The following is a 27,674-nucleotide window of genomic DNA, read 5'->3' on the forward strand; positions in this document are numbered from 1 at the left end:
GTGCATGACGTAGTCATGATGTCATGCACATACACACTAGTGATGCTCATCTGAGCTAGGATATCTGAGTTACTCGGATATCCTAGCTCTTTTTTCACTATTCGAGCTCGAATAGTATTAGCTATCCGGGCTGTGCTATCCGAGCGCACCCGGATAGCAATCAGATATCCGGAGATATCCTAGCTATCCGAGCTCGGATAGCGTCACGAGCTCGGATAGCGTCACGCCAGACGTCACCTCGAGTCCTCACAAGCGAATCAGAGGGCTCCCAGCCCTCTGACAGCCCTCTGACTGCAGCCAATCACAGAGGGTGAGCTTGGCCAAGCCATAAGCAGTCTATATATAGCGGACGCCATCTTGCCTCACTCGTCCTGCTTGCGACTTACTGACTGATTGTACTGAGAGAACTGCTCCAGTGCTTTTTGTCTGTGTGCAAGTGCATTGCTATTGTTCTAAACCTAGCGTTTTTACACTCCAACACTTGATCTTCAACTGTATTGCTTTGTATTGTAGATAGATTGTATTTTAGGCAGTTTAGTTTGTGTGATTAGGGACTAGGGAGGGAGACTGTCACTGGTGCTGCTGCAGGCCTGCAGCCAGCAGCTAGGCCCTGTGCCTAGGCAAGGCAGCCTGCCCTGCTTTGTGGTCTAGTATCTACCTTACCTGTGCTCTCAATTGTCCTACTCTACTGTACTACTACTTCTGTGTTAGATAGATTATTGTACTATTTTGTAGTTAGCAAGGCCCAGCTTTACTGCTATACCTGTCCTGCTGTATCTTCTCAGTAATCTAGTTACACCTGTTCTACTATTTAGCTCGATTCTTCTATTGTTTAGTTAGTACACTACTCACTGTACTCTAGTCTGTGTTTAGGGACCGTCAGACAGCGTCAGCTAGGGTCTTAGTGTGCGTGCGCAGTGCACATCTGCGCTGTCCGCACCCTCCAGTTAGTGCTACACCCGTCCTCCTATTGTTTATATATATCACTACTTCTATTGTGTATTTGCTGAATTGTACTGTAGTCTGACACCGTCAGTCAGCATCAGCTAGGGTCTTAGTGTGCGCAGCGCGCACTCTCTCGTTAGCGCTACACCGATCTCTGCTGTAGAGTACAGTACACCTGTCCGTCACCTCACACACCCACCACCACCAGTCCCACCCCATTAAAGTACCCCACTTGTCCCACCCGCCTTTACATACATAAGTTTTTTTTTCATTTGTATAATATTAAAAATATACAATGTCTGGAACTGGCAGCCGACGTTTGGGCAGGGGCAGCAAGGGCAGCAAGGGCATCGCCAAGAGAGGAGGTCGTGGGCGTGGCAGCCGCGCCACCACCATGCGCAGTTCTGCGTCTGCACCAGTGGCTATTCCGCCATTAGCCACTGGCCGTGGACGCCTTGGCCACCCAACAGCTGGGAGTCACGCTGCAGAGACACAGCAGCAGCAGCAGCGTGTGGCCCAGATGTTCCTCCCACCGCCAGGTCGTAGCCGTCCTATTGAGGAGAAGGACGCAGACGCTGTGGTGGAACTGATGGTGGATGAGCAGGCCACCATTAGCTCTGGAACCGAGTACTCCACCCCCGCCACCACTCCTGTTCGCAAGAGCAGCAGCAGCTGCCCAGCACTGCCTGGGGGAGAGGAGGAGGAGTGCAGTTCTCCAGCCCCAGCGGGCGACACCAGCACCCTGTCACTCAGCACCTTCTTATGGACCCCAAGAACAGAGAAGGTATGGAGTGCTGTTGCGGAAGAATTGGCAGAGGAAGGAATGCTCATGGGCACTTTGGGGGATGATGCTTTGGACAGTCAGACAGTGGTGACTGTCCATCCGCCCATGCATGCAGAAGGGGAGTTTGGGGGATCCCAGCAGGACATGTTTGCGGAGGGGGAGGATGATGATGACAGGGAGCAGGACAAAGACTGAGTGCCAGGTCCTGGGAGTGGGGATGTCATCAGCTCTGAGGAGGAGGAGGAGGATGCGTCTGTGGGCCTTGCTAGAAGGATCAGCATCGCAGGCATGGGCAGGATCACAAGTGGGCGTGGTATGCAGGCCACACAGCGTGCTGATCAGGAGACGAGTTCTGCCAGTGCCACCACCAGCCGCACCAAGAAACCCCCCCCCCCCCAACCACCACAGGGAGACCAGCGGCAGCAGCACCTTCCAGCCGAAGGGGCAACTTCACCTCCCCAATATGGAATTTTTTCACCCTTCCATATTTGGAGTGCAAGTATGCCACCTGCAACCAGTGCCGCAAGCAGCTCAGCAGAGGGAAGGAGGCTTCTGCGTTTGGCACCACCTCTCTGGTCAACCACCTTGCAGGGAAACACTTTCACGAGCATGAGGAATTCGTGAAGTTGAAGGAAGCTGGCAGTGGCAGACCCGCCACCACTGCGAAGCCGTCGGCAGCAGGAGTGCGTCAGCAACGCACTGCTCCTCCTCCCTCTGCAACTCCTGCCGCCGACACTGAGGCCTGTTCTGGCAGCCAGTCCTCAGTGGCCTCCTCTGCTCCCTCCACTGCTTCCCATGCCAGCAAAAGGCCTCGCCAGACCCTGCTCAGCGACACCTTCCAGGGGGTGGTCAGGGTTCTGCCTCCCAGCAGCCGTCGCGTGCGTCAGCTGAACGGCTTGCAGGCACGGGCCATGTGCTCCCATGTTATTCCCTTGTGCAGGAGGGGAGCGACATGCGTGCGCTCCTGATGTGTGCAGCCCCCGATTGGCCAATCCCCAGCCGACATTATTTTGCATGCACGGCCATCCCTGCACTTCACCGCTCTGTGATGGCCAATGTCGGGAGAGGGCTGGAGCACGCGGTGGGTCAACGGGTCCACGTCACCATGGACTCGTGGAGCAGCCGGTTTGGGACAGGCCGCTATCTGTCCTTCACCGCGCATTGGGTCAGCTTGGTGGAAGGGGGTGAGGAGGGGGGAGCAGCATCGGCCGGCACTGTCAGAGCAGCAGCAGCACCAACAACGCAGTGGGTGGTGCCACCATGCAGGGTCAGCGGAACAGCAGCAGGTTCCTCTGATCCGCTTCCATCCTCCGGCACACCAGCCCAAACCCCCCGCCTCAGCAGCAGCGTGAAGCCCCGCCACTGCCAAGCGCTGCTGGAATTGGTCAGCCTGGGGAAGACCAAACTGACGGCGAACCACGTCCTGGCCAAACTCCGAGAGCAGGAGAGGAATTGGCTGACCCCCAGAGGCCTCAGAGTCGGAGAGGTGGTGTCCGACAATGGGGCAAACCTGGTTGCTGCAATCAGCAGGGGAGACCTGACCCACATCACCTGCCTGGCGCACGTCCTAAACCTGGTAGTCCAAAAGTTCCTGCGGACCTACCAGGGGATGGACCGACTCCTTGAGGCGGCAAGGAAGGTTCTGCATCACTTCCGGCACTCGCCTGCAGCCGTGGCGAGCGTGGAAGAGGTGCAGAAGGAGCTGCACCTGCCACAGCACCGGCTCATGCTCGATGTTCCAACTCGCTGGAACTCCACCCTGGCGATGTTGGAGCGTCTGGGTGAACAGAGGCAGGCTGTCAGCCAGTACGTTGCACGAGCAACAGTTGCCTCCCTCACTGCAACTGGGCGTGCCGCCACCAACCTCCCATCCATCATCTACACGGAGGACTGGGGGCACATGCAGCAGGTGTGCTCAGTCCTGGCACCCTTCCTGCAGGCCACCAACATGGTGAGCAGGGACCATGCAATGGTGTGCAAGTGGGTGCCCATGGTGTGTGTGCTGGACAGGGCCCAGTATGCACTGCTGGAAGAGGGAGCGGCAGCCTTGGACCAGCAGGAGCTGCAGGCAGCTTCACAGGCCACTTCTGAGGAGGAGGGCTCGGAGTTGGTGGAGGTCCCTGACCTTGCTGCTGATGAGGGGGAGCAGCAGAGCGCAGCTGGACTGGTGCGGGGGTGGAGAGAGGATGAGGTGGAGGGGGCAGAGGAAGAGGAGGACAGCACTCTCGGCTCTGGGGATGCCGATGATGTGCCAACAGACGTGGCCAGACTCTTCCCAATGGCAGCGCACATGCTGAGGTGACTGCGCAAGGACCCAAGGGTGATCCAGATGATGCAGAGGGAGGACATCTGGATCTGCATGATGCTGGACCCACGTCTGAAGGGGAAGCTCAGCCAGTTCCTGCCTGCAGGAGGAGACCGTGCGCAACAAATGAGGGATTTGCAGCTGTCCCTTGTTGAGCGCTTGCAGGAAACCTTCCCTGAGCCATCCACCCCCACTGTCCAGCCAGCACAGAGGCAGCAGCAGGTGCCTGCATCCACCAGCAGCAAGCGCACGCGCACCACAGACCTGCTGTCTCTGACCCAAGAGCTCTACATGAGTGTAGAGCTGCCAAGGACTAGAGAGGAGGTGCCTGCAGCAGCATCCTTCTCCAGTCACAGGCAGCGCTTGACCCGCATGGTGGCTGACTACATGGGGTCCTTCAGTGGGCTTGACAGCGTGGCCGCTGTTGATCTCATGGAGTATTGGGTCAAGCACCTGACGATCTAGAGCGAGCTTGCGCAGTACGCCCTGGAAGTGCTCTCCTGCCCCCCTTCCAGCGTACTGTCAGAGCATTACTTCAGTGCAGCCGGTGGAGCCGTCACTGAGAAGCGATCTCATCTGTCTCACAAGTCTGTGGACAGACTGACGTTTCTTAAAATGAACCAGGCTTGGGTGGAAGGCGAATTCATGGCCCCTGTTGTCGGCAAGAGGGGGACATGAAGTGACGACTGGCACACACACATACACCTGCTGCTGCTGCTGTTGTATTTCATCCTGCTGTCTGTGTGTTTCCACTGCCAGGGAACACATTACAAGGTGCTGCTGCCCATGCACCACCAGCTATTACACTCCAAAATAGCTGCATTCAATTTGGAAAAAAAAAATTGTAATTAATTTAGAGGTGTCCGGGTTGAAAACTGTGCTGTCCCAATTGTGTATTGGACACAATGTGGGCTTCACGACCGCTGTCTGGAACCTCATGCTGTGTATTTACGGCCCTGTAACCACCACTAGGACCCAGGGCCTACTATGTCTCGCTGCCTGCCCTCCTGCCTGCTGCCAAATGCCAGTCTGCCACACACTTATCCTCCTCACGCTGCCTGCTGTTATATTTCCTCCTGCTGTCTGTGTCTCCTCTCCACTGCCAGGGAACACATTACAAGGTGCTGCTGCCCATGCGCCACCAGCTATTACGCTCAACAATAGCTGCAATAATTAAAAAAAAATTGTAATTATTTTAGAGGTGTCCGGGTTGAAAACTGTGCTGTCCCAATTGTGTATTGGACACAATGTGGGCTTCACGACCGCTGTCTGGAACCTCATGATTTACGGCCCTGGAACCACCGCTAGGAACCAGGGCCTACTATGTCTCGCTGCCTGCCCTCCTGCTGCCTGCTGCCAGTCTGCCACACTTATCTTCCTCACGCTGCCTGCTGTTGTATTTCTTCCTGCTGTCTGTGTCTCCACTGCCAGGGAACACATTACAAGGTGCTGCTGCCCATGCACCACCAGCTATTACGCTCAAAAATAGCTGCCTCAATGCCTGCATTATTTTGAAAAAAAAAATGTAATTATTTTAGAGGTGTCCGGGTTGAAAACTGTGCTGTCCCAATTGTGTATTGGACACAATGTGGGCTTCCGACCGCTGTCTGGAACCTCATGATGTTCATTTACGGCCCTGGAACCACCGCTAGGAACCAGGGCCTATTATGTCAGTCACATCACACTGCCTGACACACATTACTCCTCCTCCTGTAGCTGCATTGAGCTTCTGCTGTCTGTGTGCTGCTACCACTGCCAGGGAGAACAGAAGAAGAACTATTTTCTGCTGCCACCTGCCCACCCACTCTCCTACCGAGTAACGACCGACTATTACCACACACCACACTACAAATAGCTGCAAGCCTGCAACTACTTCCTCCTCCTGCTGATGTCTGTGTTTTACCACCGCCAGGGTACACAGAAAAAGGCGCTGTGGCTTGCAATGTGCCACTACCTACCTATTGTGCCATCAACACAAATATAACTATGGTGTTATTAACATAAAATATTTCCACAAATGAAGTAAAAAAAAATATTACAAAAGAAAGAAAAACATAGACACATAATATAATGAAAGAGAAGAAGAGGAAGAAGAAGAAGAAGAAGAAGATGAAGAAGAAGAAGAAGAAGAAGAAAAAGAAGAAGATATAGAAGAAGAAGATATAGAAGATGAAGAAGATGAAGAAGATATAGAAGAAGAAGATATAGAAGAAGAATAAGAAGATGAAGAAGAAGTAGATATAGAAGAAGATATAGAAGAAGAAGATATAAAAGAAGAAGAAGAAGAAGAAGAAGAAGAAGAAGAAGAAGAAGAAGAAGAAGAAGAAGAAGAAGAAGAAGAAGAAGAAGAAGAAGAAGAAGAAGAAGAAGAAGAAGAAGAAGAAGAAGAAGAAGAAGAAGAAGAAGAAGAAGAAGAAGAAGAAGAAGAAGAAGGAGATATAGAGGAAGAAGAAGAAGAAGAAGATATAGAAGAAGAAGATATAGAAGAAGAAGATATAGAAGATGAAGAAGATGAAGAAGATATAGAAGAAGAAGATATAGAAGAAGAAGAAGAAGAAGAAGATGAAGAAGAAGAAGAAGAAGAAGAAGAAGATGAAGAAGAAGAAGAAGATGAAGAAGATATAGAAGAAGAAGATATAGAAGAAGAAGATATAGAAGAAGAATAAGAAGATGAAGAAGAAGTAGATATAGAAGAAGAAGATATAAAAGAAGATGAAGAAGAAGAAGAAGAAGAAGAAGAAGAAGAAGAAGAAGAAGAAGAAGAAGAAGAAGAAGAAGAAGAAGAAGAAGAAGAAGAAGAAGAAGAAGAAGAAGAAGAAGAAGAAGAAGAAGAAGAAGGAGATATAGAGGAAGAAGAAGAAGAAGAAGATATAGAAGAAGAAGATATAGAAGAAGAAGATATAGAAGATGAAGAAGATGAAGAAGATATAGAAGAAGAAGATATAGAAGAAGAAGATATAGAAGAAGAATAAGAAGATGAAGAAGAATTAGATATAGAAGAAGATATAGAAGAAGAAGATATAAAAGAAGATGAAGAAGAAGAAGAAGAAGAAGAAGAAGAAGAAGAAGAAGGAGATATAGAGGAAGAAGAAGAAGAAGAAGATATAGAAGAAGAAGATATAGAAGAAGAAGATATAGAAGATGAAGAAGATGAAGAAGATATAGAAGAAGAAGATATAGAAGATATAGAAGAAGAATATGAAGAAGAAGATACAGAAGAAGAAGATATAGAAGAAGAAGAAGAAGAAGAAGAAGAAGAAGAAGAAGAAGAAGAAGAAGAAGAAGAAGAAGAAGAAGAAGAAGAAGAAGAAAAAGAAGAAGATGAAGAAGATGAAGATGATGATGAAGAAGATGAAGAAGAAGAAGAAGAAGAAGATATAGAAGAAGAAGAAGATATAGAGGAAGAAGAAGAAGAAGAAGATATAGAAGAAGAAGATATAGAAGATGAAGAAGATATAGAAGAAGAAGATATAGAAGAAGAAGATATAGAAGAAGATGAAGAAGATATAGAAGAAGAAGATATAGAAGAAGATGAAGAAGAAGATATAGAAGAAGAGGAAGAAGATATAGAAGAAGAAGAAGAAGATATAGAAGAAGAAGAAGAAGAAGAAGATATAGAAGAATAAGAGGAAGAAGAAGATACAGAAGAAGAAGAAGATATAGAAGAAGAAAATATAGAAGAAGATGAAGAAGAAGATATAGAAGAAGATGAAAAAGAAGATATAGAAGAAGAAGATATAGTAGAAGAAGAAGAAGAAGAAGATATAGAAGAAGAGGAAGAAGAAGATATAGAAGAAGAAGAAGATATAGAAGAAGAAGAAAAAGATATAGAAGAAGAAGATATAGAAGAAGAAGATGAAGACGACGTAAATGAAGACTTCCAACTTAAAACCATTTTGGACACACCTTCTCATGCAAACACTTTTCCTGAAGTTAATTTACTATTTTTGATACCTTTTTTATAACTACTACATCACCACCTAATCACTTGATGTTTTTCTTCATAAAAAAAGGTGGTTTCATGCATCATTGACCTCCAAACAAGTTTTACAAGCTATTTAAGGCCAGCTCGAATATTTTACTCGAATACGGCCTCGGATAGTGACGTCGGATATCCGAGGTCGAATCGGATATTCGATTACATCGGATATTGAACTTCGAGTGAATTGGGATAGTTTACTATCCGAATTCGACCAAACTCGAATAGGATAATGAGGTATCCGAGCAACACTAATACACACCAATGCCCAACCAGGCCGACCAAGGGGCTGTGGGGGGAATTCGCGCAGGAAAGGAGCGGATGGCAGAGAACAGGGAGAGAGGTTGGCACTTGGCATGAGGACTACTTCATATACATGCCTGCTCCCCTCATTTTTACTTTTGTTCTTCAGCTCTGGTATCCTTTAAAAAAAAATTCAACCAAGTTCTGCATTGCAAAAAAACAGATTAGAGCATTTACAGGCCCTGACAAGAGGCTGAAGACTGCCCAGGGGAACAGGCTGTGGTGGTGTTTGTCATAATTCACTGGCCAGGAAAGAGTGAATCACTCTCATTATTCATCTGCCGATGAAATAAATATCACAAATGTAAAGAATAAGTTAGATCAAGTCCTATTTCCTATATAGTCAGTACTGCCCCTTCATTCTAACTAAAAAGGCAAGATGGCTTTTGTGATGCTCATATTTTGTTTAGTTGGTTTGGTGATGAGGAGATATTTGAAATCGTGTCGAGACAGTGAAGACATTTTTATAATGATGGGTCTAGAGGAGATGGTGATGCTGAATCGCTGCAGTGTGCAATTTGGATGGGAGAAATTCACTATCCATATATAGTGGAGTCTTTCTAACTGATAAAAGGAGGATCTATAAAGCTAAAGCAAAGGCTGAGGTTTCTCTTTACATATTTGCTAAAAGAAAAAAAGTTGTGCATTTTTGTTTATTGATATTGCTTGCATTTATAGTGACCTTGTAGTAGGTCATTGCTAGCGGCGTAACTAAGTAATTTTTGGCTCCAGTGCAGGTATTACATTACCCCTCCCCAAGCATAACATTTAGGGGCGCCTCTAGCCATTTTGACACTCCAGGTGAGAGAACCTGTGGCACCCCCCCTAAAAATAATCGTAATGTGTCAATGTTTCACCATAAAAAATTCATAATGGGGCAGGGTTTCACTAGAAAATAATCATAATGCAGCAATGTTTCCCCATAAAATATTCGTAATGCAGCAATGTTTTACCAGAAAATAATCATAATGTGGGCAGCATTTCACCACAAAATAATCGTAATGCAGCAATGTTTCACCAGAAAATAATCATAATGTGGGCAATGTTTCAACAGAAAATAATCATAATGTAGCAATGTTTCACAAGAAAATAATGGTAATGTGGGCAGCATTTCACCAGAAAATAATCATAATGCATCAATGTTTCACCAGAAAATAATAATAATAATGCGGCAGTCTTTCACCAGAAAATAATCGTAATGCAGCAATGTTTCACCAGAAAATTATTGTAATGTGGGCAGCGTTTCGCCAAACAATAATGTGCACCTGTAAAAAAAAAAATAGTCTCCAGTGCAGGGCTTCATACGCCATCTTCCCGTAGCCCTGCTCTACCTGCCGGAAGACTCCTGCAGGCTGAGGTGAGCTGTGGGCTGCGGGGAGTGAATCTGTGCGGCGTCTATAAGACACCACAAGCCAGTTCACCACCTGGGGGGTCCCACAATCTGGCAGGGGGGGTGGACACAGTCACCCCACCTGCAGCATCACCCTCCCCCTGCAAAGCGCCCCAAGTGACCACCTGGTCGGCCTGGTGGACGAGGCGCCCCTGATAACATTTACAGTGTGAGGTGTAAGCAGAGGAGGGGAACAGTTTGTTAACCCTCCTGGCGGTTTATTATTTCTGTAAAATAGGCAGAAATACATTTTTTTTTTTTTTTTTTTTTGTGTTTCATGTAAAGCTACCAGAGTGGTAGCTACATGAAACACCACTAGAGGGCGCATGTGTCCCTCTAGTGCGATTGTCGCCGGCATCAATAGCAAACAGGGGAAAGCGTATATAACACGTTCCCCTGTTTGGCTTTTCCTGTCGCCATGGCGACGATCGGAATGACGTCATGGACGTCAGCCGACGTCCTGACGTCAGCCGCCTCCGATCCAGCCCTTAGCGCTGCCCGAAAGTCATTGGTCCAGGCAGCGCAGGGCTCTGGCGGGGGGGCCCTCTTCTGCCGCTGCGTGCGGGTGATCGCGATCAAGCTGTACGCGCGACTAGCAAAGTGCTAGCTGCGCGTACAGCACTTTAAATGGGGCGAATTGCCCCACCAGGGGCTGAGATATCCTCCTGCACGGCATAGCCCGAGCTCAGCTCGGGCTTACCGCCAGGAAGGTTAATGATTGCCACTACTGAAAGCATATATAGAAGTGATCATTACCAGCATAGTACAATTTAAGAGCTAATGCTGTGATTGAAGGAGGCCCCTCTGGTCCAAGGGCCCCGGTGTGGTCGCAACCTCTTCATCCCTTATTGCTATGCCATTGCATTCAATACATAACGAATAATATGGTGCACCAAAACCTACCACTATTAATAGCATCTATAGAAGTGATCATTATCAGCACAGGACCAATAAAGAGCTAATACTGCCATTGAGGGAAGGCCCCTCGGACCTCCCTGACCCAAGGGCACTGGTGCAGTCGCAACCTCTGCACTCCCTCTTTCTATGCCACTGGTCATTACTTTCTTCTCTAGTAGTAAGGCTGCAGATTATGCACCTTTAGGCCCCTTTCATACTTGTAGCCTTTGGTTGTGGTGTGATTGTTCTTCAACTGCACCACAATGTTCCTAAACGGTTTCTCCAAACGGTAACAGTGCAGTGCGACCATACAGTGAGGTCTACAGTACAATGAAAGTACAATGCTCATGTCGTAATGCTAACAGCCAGCATGACGCACAGCAACGAGATCAATGTGATAGCCCCATAGGACTAGCATTGCTTTTGTGTCACAATGCGCCGAATTTCTGCAACGCAATAGCGGAAGTGAGAAAGGATCCTGAAGCTGGTACATGTCAGATACGAGAAAAAATCATACTGCAGAGAGATCTACGGCAGCCCTGTATTTACTCACCTCCCTGGTATCCAAGATCCAATTCTCCTGCCTTCCTGGCGATGGCGATGTAACCCTGTAGTGAAATTGCCATCTGTCGGCATGATGACAAACGGCGATCTCACCAGAGAGATCCAGAGCCTCCGAGGATAACAAGGAGAATGTCTGCCAGCGTCTGGATCCCAGGGAGGGGAGTTGAAAAGCCCACTGCACTTAGAGGATACCACGGTGATATGTGACATAATAAGATAGACATGGGTATGTACAGTGCCTAGCACACAAATAACTATGCTGTGTTCCTTTTTTTTTATTTCTCTGCCTGAAAGAGTTAAACATAAGGTATGTAAGTAGCAGTTCCTGTCTGAGTCAGGACTGGGTCAGACTACAGTGTGACCCTCACTGATAAAAAAATTACAACTATAAAACACTTTCCTAGAAGAAAATGGCTTCTGAGAGCAGGATAGAGATAAATAGGGTCAATAGGTCATAGATTTTAGCTCTGGCATACTTCAATGAATGTGTCATTTAGAAAAAACAATAAAACAACAAAAAACGTAAAAAAAAAGTACATGCAAGAATAAAATAAAATTGTAGAATCTATATATATAATAGACTAAGTGCCTCAACCTTCAAACAAGAAGAAGAAGTACTTTGCATGAGAAAATTTATGCGTGCTCAAACACCAAGTTTAAGCCCTCTTTTCCACGGACTGTTGAGCTGTGTGCTCAGCAAGCAGTTACCAGGCAGCAGTGAGCAGATACCAGGCAGCAGCAAGCAGTTATCAGGCAGCAGTGAGCAGATACCAGGCAGCAACAAGCAGTTACCAGGCAGCAGCAAGCAGTTACCAGGCAGCAGTGAGCAGATACCAGGCAGCAGTGAGCAGATACCAGGCAGCAACAAGCAGTTACCAGGCAGCAGCAAGCAGTTACCAGGCAGCAGTGAGCAGATACCAGGCAGCAACAAGCAGTTACCAGGCAGCAACAAGCAGTTACCAGGCAGCAGTGAGCAGATACCAGGCAGCAACAAGCAGTTACCAGGCAGCAGTGAGCAGTTACCAGGCAGCAGCAAGCAGTTACCAGGCAGCAGCAAGCAGTTACCAGGCAGCAGCAAGCAGTTACCAGGCAGCAGCAAGCAGTTACCAGGCAGCAGTGAGCAGTTACCAGCATGAACTAATACCCGCAGGGCGATCGCTTTGCGGTATTGGTTTTTGGACCCTGCATAGTTTGGCATGCGAAAGCAAATGCATATTTGCATGAGCATTGCCTCATGAATAGCCAATTAGGCCGGATTTGCAAAGCCAGACTTGCTAGGGTTAAACTTGGTGTTTGAGCACGCATACATTTTCTCATGGAAAGCCTACTTCTTCTTGCTTCAAGGTTGAGGCACGTACTCTATTAGATAGATAGATGCGGCGTATGCTACGGCGCGGGTTGGCTAGTATATATATATATAGTATATATATATTCACAGTTTTATTTTTAGGAGAAGGATAGATACAATTGTTTATTTCAATAGTTTATTTTCACCTCGGGTGTCCTTTAAAGGGATACTGTAGGGGGGTCGGGGGAAAATGAGCTGAACTTACCCGGGGCTTCTAATGGTCCCCCGCAGACATCCTGTGCCCGCGCAGCCACTCACCGATGCTCCGGCCCGCCTCCAGTTCACGTCTGGAATTTCTGACTTTAAAGTCAGAAAACCACTGCGCCTGCGTTGCCATGTCCTCACTCCCGCTGATGTCACCAGGAGTGTACTGCGCAGACACAGACCATACTGGGCCTGCACTGTGCGCTCTTGATGACATCAGCAGGAGTGAGGACATGGCAACGCAGGCGCAGTGGTTTTCAGACTTTAAAGTCTGAAATTCCAGAAGTGAACCGGAGGCGGGACCGGAGCATCGGTGAGTGGCTGCGCCAACACAGGATGTCTGCGGGGGACCGTTAGAAGCCCAGGGTAAGTTCAACTCATTTTTCCCTGACCCCCCTACAGTATCCCTTTAAGGCTCTGCATAGACCTCCTGGCCGCTACCCCTGAGTCAGGCTTGGAATTACCGCTCCTGGCTTCTTTTCACCCCCAGTCTGACTCGTGGCTACCGCCAGAGAGTTTAATATTCCCATTGGAAATGCACAAAGATCTTTAGGGATAATTTAGTAATTCAGGCATACCACAGTTCCTAAATGTATTGGTATTTAGGTACACAGAAAAGTTTACTACACTGTTAAATGCTGTTTCTCCAGCACAGTCCAAAAATTCCTGGGTTCCTCCATCCCACGCAGTGCGGTACAATATATGCATCTAAATTTATGCAGCATTAAGGTTTTTGCCTGTAATATTTTGCTTGTAACCATGGGGAGAGTCCCCTCCTCAGCGTTTTCAGCAAGTCACTTCTCTTGGCTTCCTGCAGTTTTTTAATATTTCTGCCTTCATATTCCTCACAGCTTGTTTTTTTTGTTGTTGTTGTTTTTGGGGGGGGGTTGTTGTTTTTTTTTTTTTTTTACTCTTTCTTGTCGTTATCGAAAGTTCATAAAGTAAAGAGAAGCATCAACAGAAAGCAATAAACAATTTTTAATTGGTTCCCATGACAATACAGAGCATCATAAAATATTCAACAAGTTTTATAAAATATTTAATAGCATGCTTGTTTTTAAATGGTAAGGATCACAGTGTCATTATGGTTGCCTGCTTGGTTAGAAATGCATTTTTGTAGTGGAAGAAGCAGGTTGTCATTGATAAAACATGACATCAATTTAAAAAATAACATCATAAAAACATAAAATTGTTTAAAAATGAAGAAGATTTTATGGCAAATGCTAAAAAAGAAACGCCCTGTTATTGTCTACCCTTTACAGCCAGCACATAAAACCAAATATTTCAATTAGATTGAGTTTATGTTACAATTTAGGCCCCTTGCACACCTGCATTAGTAACCTGCATTGCGATACCCTTTCTTACTGCAAGGTGCCACACGTGCAAAATCTATGGAGTCCTGCAGAGTTAATGCAGTGCAGTGCGATGCACCGGAAGCATGCGATCTGACGCAGCTCGTTAGCACTTGACCTCCGTGGCGAAGCAGTGGCAACAGAAGTAATTCAAGTCAATGGTAACTCAGGTTTTTAAAAAATGTTGGCGGCGGCAGTACAGTGTGCAGTGCATGTGCGTGATGCCAATTTACTTCTGACTTGCATCCTGTCTGCCAGCTATAAACGGGCCTTTTGCAGACAAAAGCATGGATGCAGTACAGTCATGGAGGACAATGAGTGACACAAAATCAAATAGCGAGGCCCCCATATAGCAACATCAATCTCTAATCTTAATTTCCATCATCACCACCCCCCACCCTTCCGCCTAACCTTAACAACTGATATCTTGTTTAAAAGGGCGCCCGCTATTAGCGCCTTCCTTAACTGTTCCTCTAATGGGGTTTATATGGCTAATGGCTTTAAAGGATAACAGAGCCCAAATAAAGCTGAGAAATGGGGGGAGCAGGTATGTATGCTGAGCTGTCCTGATGCTCACACCGTCCCCTGTTCTCCTTTCTGCCCCCCTGCTGCACCACTAATTGCCCTCCAGCCCCGTCTTCTGGCCGGCCTGGTCGGTGCGCATGTGCTGGCTGCGATGCACACACACTACAGTACACAAACGTATCTGGGAGCACACTGCGCATGCCTGTGACATCACGATGATGTCAGGTGCATGCGCAGAGCGAACCCTACCGCTGTTACGAGTCTGCTCCTCTTGTTTATGAGCTTTATTTAGGCTCTGGTATCCTTTAAGGGAATTCTAGTGAGAAATGTAAAAGATCTAAGCATGTCCTCCTACAGCTGAGTGACATCATAGCCTAGGTTAAACATCACAGGGAGGGAGGGGTTACATAGCAATATACAGCAATGTATAGGTACAAGACATGTTTCTGATGCTGAAACCAGAATAATTAAAGTGTACCTGAGATGGTGGGAAAAGTTCCCTCTGTTGTGCCGCTGTGCCCCACTGAAAACTCGCCGACTGGACCAGTTGTGGGCTACTGCGCAATGCCCCTGGCCCCAGGAGCACGATAGAGGAGGCAAGCAGCCCAGGCTGTGCATGCAGAGCGGCCCACTAATAGTGTGCCAATACTGGCAATTTTTGGAATTTATTATATTTTACCACAGAATGCCTTTCTTCTGTTTTTTCTTTAAAGGACATCTCCATGAAAAGTCATTGGACTGGACATGAAATAAGAACAACATTTGTGATTTATGCCTGTTAAATTTTTTTGTCCTTCAAAACGTCTCAAAAACAAAATCGTTGGACACTATCCAGACTGTGTCTCTAGCCGGTGTTTGGACTAATGTCTTGGAATCAGTTGGATAGATAAACAGACGTAGATGTCTGATTGACAGGTATAAAAATAATAAAGTCACCCTGAGCAGCAGTAGACCGTCTGGGTCAACTTCTGACTAAGAAAACTTGCTTATCTTTGTTAACAGAGGAAGAGCTGCAGGAAAGTACATTGTAACATTTCAACTCAGGCCATGGCAGTAGGAGACAGTTTTTGTGCCATCTGTCAAAGCATGTTAAAAACAAAATCTCATGTTGATTTTTTCTTACCAACAGTATATTATTACTATAGCACATTCTTTGCTGGAGTTTGGTAAATTAACTATAGTATGATGATATTATGGTATGACAAACTACTAATACTAATGGTGCCCATAGATGGTACAATACAAATGTTTGATTTTCCTACTTATTTGGCCAAAACAATCAAATCGAACGAAAGTCGAAAGAATTTTTTTTTTCAAAAAAACCGAACGATTATCCTGTTGTTGTTTTTTTATACAAATCCGATCAGACATGTTGGAAAAATATTTATATTCGATCGAACGGAATAATCGAACGAAATTATCTAATTTAAATAAAATGAAATAATTATACCATGTATGGGTACCATAAGATTGATTATCATTATCAGATCTCTGTCCACATCTATGAGTTCCAATTTACACGAACGTGAATTTTTGGTTCCATGGAAAATCGGGCACAGGCACGGTGCCAATGGTAGAATATCCGTATATTTTCTGTCACTCTATCAATTAAAGTGTAAATTTCCGCTATAGCTAAACCTAACCCTACTTTCACACAGAACCCTCCACTACTGATGCCTAATCAACTGTGTGTAATCTTGCCTAGCCGTAACCCCCACGGTGGTGCCTAACCCTCTCCATGGTGCAAAAAGGAGAAAAAAACAAACAAACGGAAAAAAACACTAATTATCGGGCGTCGCCTGGTGCCTGAATTTACCTTTTGACACTGGCTTGCAAATATTTTCAATTAAAGTCTATGGTGGGGCCTGATTTGTCCATAAGCCGTCCCCGTCCGATTTACCTGATAACCCAATTTACATATAAAAGCATATTCTATGGTATCTTAAATCTGCTCCATCATTGTTATTGTCATTTGTGCATAATTCTTACCACAATTTTGTGTTTTAATTTTATATATGTACACCGAATACTTAGAGTGCCTATATCTTTTTGTCTTTTAGGCATATTAATCTAAGGATGTGAACAAAAATCTGCAACATGTTACATTGGGGCTTATTCACAAATCATTGCTATGCTGTAAAGCAACATTATTATTATTATTATCATTATTCATTTATGACGCGCCAACATATTCCATGGCGCTGTACAAAGTAAAAAAATAAACATGGGGTACAAAACAATACAGACAATGTTATACACTAATATAAAAAATACAAAATTGGTACAAAATACAGACCTGGCCATTAGAGTGACAAAAGTAACATGATGAATAAAATTTATAATTAATTCCAAGATACAAAAGGGTGAGAGAGCCCTGCCCTTGCGAGCTTTCATTCTAAAGGAATAGGGGATGAACATTTACACTTATCCCTGAAAAATCTGCCTGCAATTTTCCACAGATCCAATTCTGCATTTTGAGATTTTTGTTTTGTTTTGTTCTTGGACTTTTTTCTATGTGATTTTGCATTTTTATGGATTTTTGCAATTTGGTGGTGATGGATCATTGCCCAGCTGCCAGTTCCTTTGTGTGATTTGGATTTGGATTTCTACATAGCTGGTGAGCACAATTCCAATTGCAATTACCACCCTGATGAAGATAGGCATGCGTATCGAAACGCGTTGGGCGTGATTGGTGGAGAGAAATGGTGACGCCCACCCAAGACATATGAGACCTCTGTAAACTAGGGGCTCCAGATTATTTCAGGAAGTTACTGGCCCGTACTGTGGCGTCTGTAGAAAGTGCCCTGAGATATACTTGTCTTCTCCACCTTCCCTCCCATACATGGAACCGTGAGTTATAATCTACGGCATTGACTTACCCCAGGATGCTGATCAGACATCCAAAATAAATTTCACTCTGACAACCTTCCAAGTGAATGCCCATTCTATTGCAGACCATCTAAAAGCAAAGTACGCTTTAAAGTTTAAAGGGATTTTATGCAAGCAACTTTAAAGGGGTTCTTTCGCGAATGATGAAAAAAATAAAAAGTGGTTTATGCATAAACTATTAAACATCCTTCTAAAATAGTGCAAAAAGTTTTTCAAAAAAAATGAATGCTTTCCTCACTACAACATGTAATATAAACATGAATACTGCAAAAAATAGGAATTGGCTCTTGGGTGCACATAGAAAACGTATAATTTATTAGTTAGTTGAAAAGTTCAGACAATAAGCTGATAGCAAAAAGTTTGTGAAAAAAACACAAGACAAAAAACAATACATACAAATGCTAATAATAGCATAGTAATAGTATGTAATATAAACAGTGACAAATGACAGATTGGGAGGCTAATCCATTTGATAGGGGTGTTTTTTTTTACTTGCATTTCACAAACTCCTGCCTACGTAGTTTTTTAGTTGTGTAATCAATTGCTTTTAGGAGTTGCAGTTACAGCGATAACGGCTGATCTGCTATGTATATGCTTCTTGTATTCACTCACAGAGAAAAGACCCCCCCTCCTTCTCCTCCCTGCAGGAACTGCTAAGCGCAGATGCCGGCAACAACTATTCAGTGACTTCGTCATGTGTTTACATAGTTGCCCAGCAACCTGACCCTGCATCTGTGCAGAATAGTTTGTATCTTCTGCCAGAGAGTAATCTGCTATCAGCTGTAGTGTGTCCCCTTATTGAACTTTTAGTTCTCCTGGCAGAGATAAGATAAAGGGACTGACTTGCTGGGAGAAGATACAAACTATTCTGCACAGAGGCCGGGTCTGGTTGCTGGGCAACTATGTAAACACATGACGAAGTCACTGAATAGTTGTTGCCGGTGTGGTGAAATTTTTTGCAACTTTATCAGATTTTGCAACCGGTTGCACTTATTTATAGGTATAGCTATCAGAAAGTGCAACCTAACCATTGACTTTAACCTATCTGTATCAGAAAATGCAACCCAACCAAACCCTATTCTCACACAGAACCCTCCCCTCTTGCTCAACTAATGGCCCCCCCTGGAGGGAACAATCCCCCCTCTTGCTCAACTAATAACCCCCCCCTGGAGGGAACAATCCCCCCTCCTCCTCAACTAATAACCCCCCCCGAGGGAACAATCCCCTCTCTTGCTCAACTAATAACCCCCCCCCGGAGGGAACAATCCCCCTTCTAGCTCAATGGGATCTGTGGTTGCAAAAAATTACAGGCGTGTTAACAGAGAGGAGCCACGCCTACACAGTCATACACTGTCCTCTATGGCAAGTTGCAAAATATGATGGGTAGCAAAATTTTTCACTACACCGGCATCTGCGCTTAGCAGTTCCTGCAGGGAGGAGAAGGAGGGGGGTCTTTTCTCTGTGAGTGAATACAAGAAGCATATACATAGGAGATCAGCCGTTATCGCTGTAACTGCAACTTCTAACAGCAATTGATTGCACAACTGAAAACTACGTAGGCAGGAGTTCTGTTTGTGAAATGCAAGTAAAAAAAAAACACCCCTATCAAATGGATTAGTCTCCCAATTCGTCATTCGTCACTGTTTATATTACATGTTGTAGTGAGGAAAGCATTCATTTTTTAAAAAAAAAACTTTTTGCACTATTTTAGAAGGATGTTTAATAGTTTATGCATAAACCACTTTTTATTTTTTGTATCATTCGCGAAAGAACCCCTTTAAGCACTGATCCACATCCTATCACGGAAATCCTAATAGGCAGGTTTGGGAACAAGAGATTATGTTCCAGGTCTGTTTTTGGGTGACAAGGTCAGGATGGCTGAATGTGTATGAGTGGTTGCTATCAGTGACGTAGAAATAGGGGTTAAAGAGGTAGTGACTGCATCGCGGCCCTTGGGACAGAGGGGCCTCGAGAGGCCTTCCCTCAAGCACAATATCAATTCTCTATTGACCCTGTGCTGGTAATGATCAGTTCTATAGATGCTTGGAATAGTAGTAATCATTAACAAACTGTTACCCATCCCCTATTGCACCTCTGACACTGTGGATATCCTTGGTAGATTTTGGTGTGCCATATCAATTGTTATGCATAGAGTGCTTGGGGGGCCCCATGTCAAACTTGCACCGGGGCCCATTGCTCCTTAGCTACACCACTGGTTGCTATGTAGGATCTCAGCAGAAGTATGAGCTTCACATCACCGCCCCACGCATTTCCCACTGCCATGCCTGCCTGTAGGATTTCTCAAGAGCTGCCCCCATCCTCTGGAACGCCCTTCCTCCGCCCATCAGACTTGCTCCCTCCTTCAACACATTCAAGCAAGCCCTCAAAACCCACCTCTTTAAGATGGCCTACCCACCCCCTACCACACAGTAACTCTCTACTGAATATTTATTTCAAAGCCCCACCTAGTGTTTCCACCCCACCCTTTTAGATTGTAAGTCTCTGGCAGGGTCCTCACTTCCCTAGTGTAATCTACAGGATCGTGTGCTCCTGTCCTATGACAGCCGTACTTGTATTACTGGTCCTTCCTAACCAGCCCATATTGCATGATCATGTATATTGTACAATTTGCCTTTTATAACTTTGTTCTATGTTGTTGCTCTGCACTTCTATCTTGGTCTGGTACGATGGCGCCACCACCAGTGACAGGAACAAACTACAGAGGATCATCAGAGCAGCGGAGAGGATGATTGGTAGCCCCCTCCCCTCACTTCCCCTCCTTCACAACAAAATACTGCGATCTAGGGCACTGAGGATCGCCAACGACCTCTCACACCCAGGCCACCGCTACTTCAGACTGCTTCCATTGGGTTGGAGGCTTCGGGCCATCCCCACAAAGACCACACAGAAACTCTTTCTTCCCCTCTGCTGCCAGCCTCCTTAATTCCCTCCACATACTCCCATCAGTGCAATCCTCAAAAGACTGTGGCCTGGGCTCTGTCACTGGTTGAAACAGTCATCCAGTCAAAAGGCCCAAAAGACTTCTGTTGGTCACCTTATGTCACCTAGGACTGTGGAACTTTATAATATTGTATAACGTAACATATGATGTGATTATGTATGTGTATGTGTAACGATTGTGGAACTTTCTCCGTGATCAGCGCACAACGCGTGCGCTGACACGGCGGAAATCCTCCACAAGCGTGTTATTGCAGGCACCCAGCAAAAGGTGCTACGCACCTGTAGAGGGAAATTCCTGTCGGCAGATGGCGCTGGGGAGTGCAGAGGAACCAATCCTCTGTACCTCCACAAATGCCAGACAGGAATTGTACGAAGCGCAGAACGCAATCGCAAGAGAGGCGATTGCGAATGAGAACGAGCAAAGGGACAGGTTGTATGTGTGTGCGCCAATCCAGTCGCCACCCCGCGACCGCGCACACACAACAGCAGATATGAAATAGGAACGTGATCGCGAGAGGTGCGATCGCCAGACGTGACACAAGGCAGATCAGGACAGAATACGAGGGTAGCAAAGGCACAGTAAATAATACAATGAGAAGATGCAGAAAACAACAAACGCTAGCTAACCGCGAACACCGCACTCATTCGCAACAGTGCACGTGGTTATGCGCGGTCTCCACGTGATAAGCACAATAGAGACAAGCACGCCTAACTAACCATCGACAGACAAACATGAAACAGAGGACGCGAACGCTTGCTTAACGGTTACCTCACCGAGCCTCCAGCAAGCGGTCGTAGCAGATAAGACAGACACACGAAAACAGGGACAAGCGAGAGATAGGATCCACAGCACTAGCGAAAAGTGGCTAGCGCGATCCAGGTACAGAGTAGCAGAACAGAAGGATCCCCAGCGCTAGCGAAAAGTAGCTAGCGCGATCCCAGGAGACAGAACACAAGGATCCCCAGCGCTAGCAAAAAGTAGCTAGTGCGATCCCAGGAGACAGAACAGAAGAGATAGCTGGTAGCAACCGCTGCACCAGCTATACTCCAAGAACAGAGATCAGAACCATTTCCTGTCAACCACCATAGGGACAGGACAATGGCAACAGGCAAGACAAGACAGAACAGGCAATACAGATAATACAATCCTAACTGCACTAGGGAAATCTGCCTAGCGCATATTCAGGAATTACTCTAAGCTGATGTTCAAACAGAGAGCAAGGCTGACACCCCACCAGGAGTGTTACATAGGACGAAATCCTTATGAACAGCGAAGCATTGTGGGAAAGACATAGTACTTATAGTACACGCCTCCAATAAATGTGGCCAGGCAATTTGCATGACAACGTATGCAAATTCCTCTGCAAGCACAAGCTGCAAAACTGACAGAAGCTCTTCTTTCCAGAGTCCTGCAGCATGCAAACCTACACAATGGTCAAAAGGCTGGCTGCCTGCACAGGCAGCTGAGCAAATCATCACAGTACCCCCCCTCCAGGGTCGAATTCCAGACGACCCTCAAAACTGCTATTAGCAACAGACTCAAACTGAAGACTCATGAAGGTCGGGGCAGCCCGACAAGGTCCAATTCCAGAGTCAATCCACCCGAAACCGACCTCATCGGAAACAGAAGCCACCGAAACATGCCCATCAGTACTACCAGTCTCAGTATAACACCCATCAGGACTGTGAACGCCAGAGAAGAAGCCATCGACACCCTCCAGACAATACCCACCACCTTCCAAGGAGCGTCCGAAAATACCAAACCCGCCACAATACCTGTTCGAAGTGTCCCTTACAACACAAAAGCCACCGTTGATCTTATCCAGGGGACCAAGCAAAATTTCTCCCGGAATCTCCCAGAACCTTTTGAAGCTCCACAGAGATCCCAAGAGGGCAGAACAATCACCAGGCTCACATGGAGAATTACCAAGAACCCCCATGGAACCAATGATAATTCCGGATTCAGAATTACAAGGACACCCATCAAGATCAAGACTTTCAGGGACCACTTCTGGGCATGCAAGCAGGCAGGCTAAATCAGAACAGGTCTCCACCGAGGAAGCATCTGAGTATGCTGGTAACCGAGGCACACTTGGGCTTTCTGGGTCACAGAGCACACTGGGGTACACCAGCACAGGAGAAACCTCAGGACATGTCGGGGAACTGCCAACCTCAGAGTCCAGCACGAGGAAAGCAAAACCAGGACCGGGCAGAGAATCATCACGAGCATTGGTCTCAAGCACTGGACTTTCAAAAGAAGACTCGGATTCAAATTCGGAAATTTCTGTGACTGCAATATCATCATTGACTACACATGACTGAAGCTCCACCAGAGCTGAAAAGGTAGCCAGCAAGGCAGCAATGCCTACGGAAGAGGGCAACACCTCAGAAGGACTTGGGGGACAGGAGACATCTCCTACAAGTTCTGCACCCTTTGGGAGGAACTCGGGGACCTCCAGAACATCAAACAAGACCTCAGGAACATCATTTTTCAAGTTTTCTAGGAAGGATTCTGAACTATCCATGTTACAGGGCAAAACTGGAACTTTATTTTGTGGACAGGGCAGATGTCCCAGGAATGGTTCCACCATAACCTGAGACTGGATCTCATCATCATGAGGGGAATGTACAGGTATATTTACTGGAACACACACTGACTCCCTAACTTCATTCTCACTGTACCCAGAATTCTGTGTGGCAGTCAAACTAGCTTGTAACTCCAAAACTGCAGAAAAACAGGTAAAAATAGCAGCAATACCTAGACGAGCCTCTAGGGGCAGGGCAGGAGAAATTGTACAAGGCAATATTGACTCATCCAGAGTACAGGGTGGAGAGTCAGAACCTCCCTCAGACCAACAAAGGGGCTCACAAACGTCAGTGTGAAAGGAAATCATGTTTTTATTCATGGTACAGGGCAGGTTCAGAGAAAGCGTCTCTGAATAAGGCAAAGAGGGTTCAGCATCAGATTCGCAAAACTGAAGCGCTGTCTCACTCTTAGATTCGGCTAACAATGTCGAATCCGAGGAATCAGAACGCAAAACCTGCGAATCAAAATTCACTTTAGGTTGTGAAACTGACGCTTCTATAGCGCAAACCTCCGCGATCTGCGGAGCAGACTGCAAGGCATCTAGGACCGAAACGCTGGAGCAACTGTCCCCAGGCAACGGGCCCTCACAGGTGAGAACAGGGTGAGACAGAGACTCATTTGCAGAAGAAATAGCGACATCAACAGGATAAACTTTATTAGGCATAATAATTTTACTTTTGACGCTGCATAGTCGAGAAATTTTCCCCATAGCAGGGTCACAGACGGAAGATTTCAAAGATCTGTTTCTAAATGACAAAGGATCCCACACATCCTTGAGGAAACCGGCAGACTCATGCCGATCACAATCTGCAGGAACATCCGAGAAACAGGCATCAGATCGCACAGATTCAAACTGCACACTGTCAGGAGCGAATCCTTCAGGATTCGCACAGGAATCAACCACAGCGGCACACTCATTCATTTCAGATTGCACAGTCAAGTCAAGACTCACATGCTTTACCCCAGAAAGTCAGGAACAATCATCCGACAACGATGTCTCTTTATTGGAATCAATTGGTTGGTGTGTGTGCAACTCATCCAAAATCGTTTGCCATACATAGATCACCAGATCCACATCATCCTTGTCACATTCATCGGAATTAATCAGAAGGTACATTGAATCGAGACAAGCATTCAAGACATTTTCGCTTTTTGCGATGTAAAAATCGCAAAAGGCTTTCCAATCAAAATCGAATTCTTCCAGCAAGGCCCCAATATCCCAGGAAGCAAATGGGGGTTCAAACAGGCCAGTATCCAAATAATCTCCATAGGGATGGAGTTCAGGAACAAGAACAGATTTTTTAACTGCTTTAATATAGTGTGCGATCCTACCTATAGCAGGATCCACCTGAGCTTTGGATTGGGGCAAAAAAGCCGGAGACGGAACAACATCATTACAAACATCACTAGGGAGTGTTTTATTCCGATGCTTGCGTTTTTTAGTTTTTCTCTTTTTAGCCACTTTGCATGTCTGCTGTTTAAAACCTGAAGTGGTAACAGACACATTGAACTGATTGTCATACTGAAAAGTTTTGCATGGAAGGGAAAGATCAGCTGACTTATCAGCAGCTACACACTCAATCAGAGCAGGTGGTAAGCCAGGCAGTTTAAACCAGTGAGAGAATATCACTGCAAGCAACTGATACAGATTACCATCCCAAGAATTGATTTTTAACAGATTATACGCCCAGGTGAACAAACCGTCTTTTAAGAGCACATAGGCAAACAGAAGAGCCGACGTGGACAGATCAGAAATCTGAAAGGTGGGATTCAGACAAAACCTCACACATTTAGAAAGAAATTCCGCCTTGGTCTCTGAATTTAGCCTTTTAAAGCTCTTAAAGACACAGGACCCAAACTCGACAAAATCGTACAAATCAGAAATTCGTCTACACTGGGGTTTTGGGTTGGGCTGTTCATACTGTAACGATTGTGGAACTTTCTCCGTGATCAGCGCACAACGCGTGCGCTGACACGGCGGAAATTCTCCACAAGCGTGTAATTGCAGGCACCCAGCAAAAGGTGCTACGCACCTGTAGAGGGAAATTCCTGTCGGCAGATGGCGCTGGGGAGTGCAGAGGAACCAATCCTCTGTACCTCCACAAATGCCAGACAGGAATTGTACGAAGCGCAGAACGCAATCGCAAGAGAGGCGATTGCGAATGAGAACGAGCAAAGGGACAGGTTGTATGTGTGTGCGCCAATCCAGTCGCCACCTCGCGACCGCGCACACACAACAGCAGATATGAAATAGGAACGCGATTGCGAGAGGTGCGATCGCCAGACGTGACACAAGGCAGATCAGGACAGAATAAGAGGGTAGCAAAGGCACAGTAAATAATACAATGAGAAGATGTGGAAAACAACAAACGCTAGCTAACCGCGAACACCGCACTCATTCGCAACAGTGCACGTGGTTATGCGCGGTCTCCACGTGATAAGCACAATAGAGACAAGCACGCCTAACTAACCATCGACAGACAAACATGAAACAGAGGACGCGAACGCTTGCTTAACGGTTACCTCACAGAGCCTCCAGCAAACGGTCGTAGCAGATAAGACAGACACACGAAAACAGGGACAAGCGAGAGATAGGATCCACAGCACTAGCGAAAAGTGGCTAGCGCGATCCAGGTACAGAGTAGCAGAACAGAAGGATCCCCAGCGCTAGCGAAAAGTAGCTAGCGCGATCCCAGGAGACAGAACAGAAGGATCCCCAGCGCTAGCGAAAAGTAGCTAGCGCGATCCCAGGAGACAGAACACAAGGATCCCCAGCGCTAGCAAAAAGTAGCTAGTGCGATCCCAGGAGACAGAACAGAAGAGATAGCTGGTAGCAACCGCTGCACCAGCTATACTCCAAGAACAGAGATCAGAACCATTTCCTGTCAACCACCATAGGGACAGGACAATGGCAACAGGCAAGACAAGACAGAACAGGCAATACAGATAATACAATCCTAACTGCACTAGGGAAATCTACCTAGCGCAGATTCAGGAATTACTCTAAGCTGATGTTCAAACAGAGAGCAAGGCTGACACCCCACCAGGAGTGTTACATAGGACGAAATCCTTATGAACAGCGAAGCATTGTGGGAAAGACATAGTACTTATAGTACACGCCTCCAATGAATGTGGCCAGGCAATTTGCATGACAACGTATGCAAATTCCTCTGCAAGCACAAGCTGCAAAACTGACAGAAGCTCTTCTTTCCAGAGTCCTGCAGCATGCAAACCTACACAATGGTCAAAAGGCTGGCTGCCTGCACAGGTGTGACGGTCCCTTAAGCATGGATTTAAGAGTTTAATTTTACACAAGTAAACGTTAATGTATAAAAAATACTACTGCTACTCAAAATTACCAGAAACTAGATAACAGGTGCCACGTTTTTCCCTGCTAATGCATTATCTGCTATATTTTATCATGTTTGTTATATAGTTAACAGGCAGTAGGTTTAGGTGGTGAGACTTTACATTCATAAACTTTTACTTATGTGCATTAACTGACTTAGAGCATAACTGGTAAACTGGCTCAGAGCAAAACACTGCAGGTTTTGGTTTATTAAAGCGGATCCGAGATGAAAAACTAACTATAACAAGTAACTTGACTTACGAACGCCCAACTTACGAACGACCCGCCAATACGAACGGCATGGATTCAGTGTTTCCCTGGGAACAAGCCCCCCCCCCCCAAAAAAAAACCTGTATATCTTATCTAAAGTTTACACAGCCAATCTAGCTGCAAACAGCTTCAACAGTATATTATTATTTCTTCCTGTAATACAATGAGAGCAGCCATGTTCTGCTTGTGATCACACAGGCAAGCTGCTCTGCATCTCCATTGCTCAGCCTGTGAAAACTTCACTCCCCTCTCCTCCCCTCTGCCTCTGAAATCTCTGGCTAGTAACACCTCCTTCTCCTCCTGCCTAGACTGAGCTCCCATAAGCCCCTGCTACATGAATCTCAGATTCCCTAGGTACTGGAGGGGCTGTGGGCAAGGCTTGTTTAGTTTATAGGGAATTAGGGAATTAAAACACAAAAAAGTTTATGGCTTGAGGAATGCCCTATAAACTAGATGTAAGGAACACAATTATGCAATAAGTAAAAGTTCATCTTGGATCCACTTTAAGATTCTTCATTTTAAGAACTTTATTGTTTTTATTATTGTCTGTTTCACAGGTTGCTTTGTGCATGTTTTTTTGAGTGTTAAAAGTTAATGCTGCCATGTGTTGTTGGTATTTGTACATAATAATATTAATTATAATCACCTTGACTTAACAGTTCTTTCACTGTATTTTTAGATGACGTGGAAGCTCACTCTTCATCGACACAAGGAAAACATGGAGCCACTAGTAGTCAGGCAAACATATCCTCCACTAAAGGAACAGAAAATCTTATTTGTGAAGAAAAAAGTCCAAATAAGTAAGTTAATGGGTGTTCCTGGTTTCCTTGTGTATTTCCAGAAGATAATATGCACTGTCACGATAGTAATGCAAAAGTGGGCATAACTTTTCTATCAAGTGATATAAATCATCAAAATCACTCATGTTGGTAGAGTAACACTTCCTCTATACAAGTGTTTCTGAATCTTTTACTTCACTGCAGGGGAATAATAAATTCCAATCAGTAGCAACGTTCCATCAT

General features: G+C 45.8%; 2 protein-coding genes across 3 annotated transcripts in view; both read left to right on the top strand.

Moving 5' to 3' along the window:
* The window catches only part of CNGB3 (cyclic nucleotide gated channel subunit beta 3), a 312,570-nt gene that overhangs the window by 102,694 nt on the left and 182,202 nt on the right, over positions 1-27,674 (top strand). For both annotated transcript variants that reach the window (XM_068234874.1, XM_068234873.1), the window contains exon 3: positions 27,332-27,452. In XM_068234874.1, coding sequence (XP_068090975.1) covers positions 27,332-27,452 — 121 coding nt within the window. The remainder of the gene's footprint in view (positions 1-27,331; positions 27,453-27,674) is intronic.
* On the top strand, positions 6,308-6,850 carry LOC137517822 (gelsolin-related protein of 125 kDa-like; the record flags this gene model as incomplete). Its single annotated transcript, XM_068234875.1, is given in 1 exon segment — positions 6,308-6,850. A coding segment is annotated over 1 exon segment (543 nt), but the record flags the coding sequence as incomplete, so codon positions are not given.

This window comes from Hyperolius riggenbachi, chromosome 5, assembly GCF_040937935.1.
Source record: "Hyperolius riggenbachi isolate aHypRig1 chromosome 5, aHypRig1.pri, whole genome shotgun sequence".
In the NCBI taxonomy this organism is placed as follows: Eukaryota; Metazoa; Chordata; class Amphibia; order Anura; family Hyperoliidae; genus Hyperolius; species Hyperolius riggenbachi.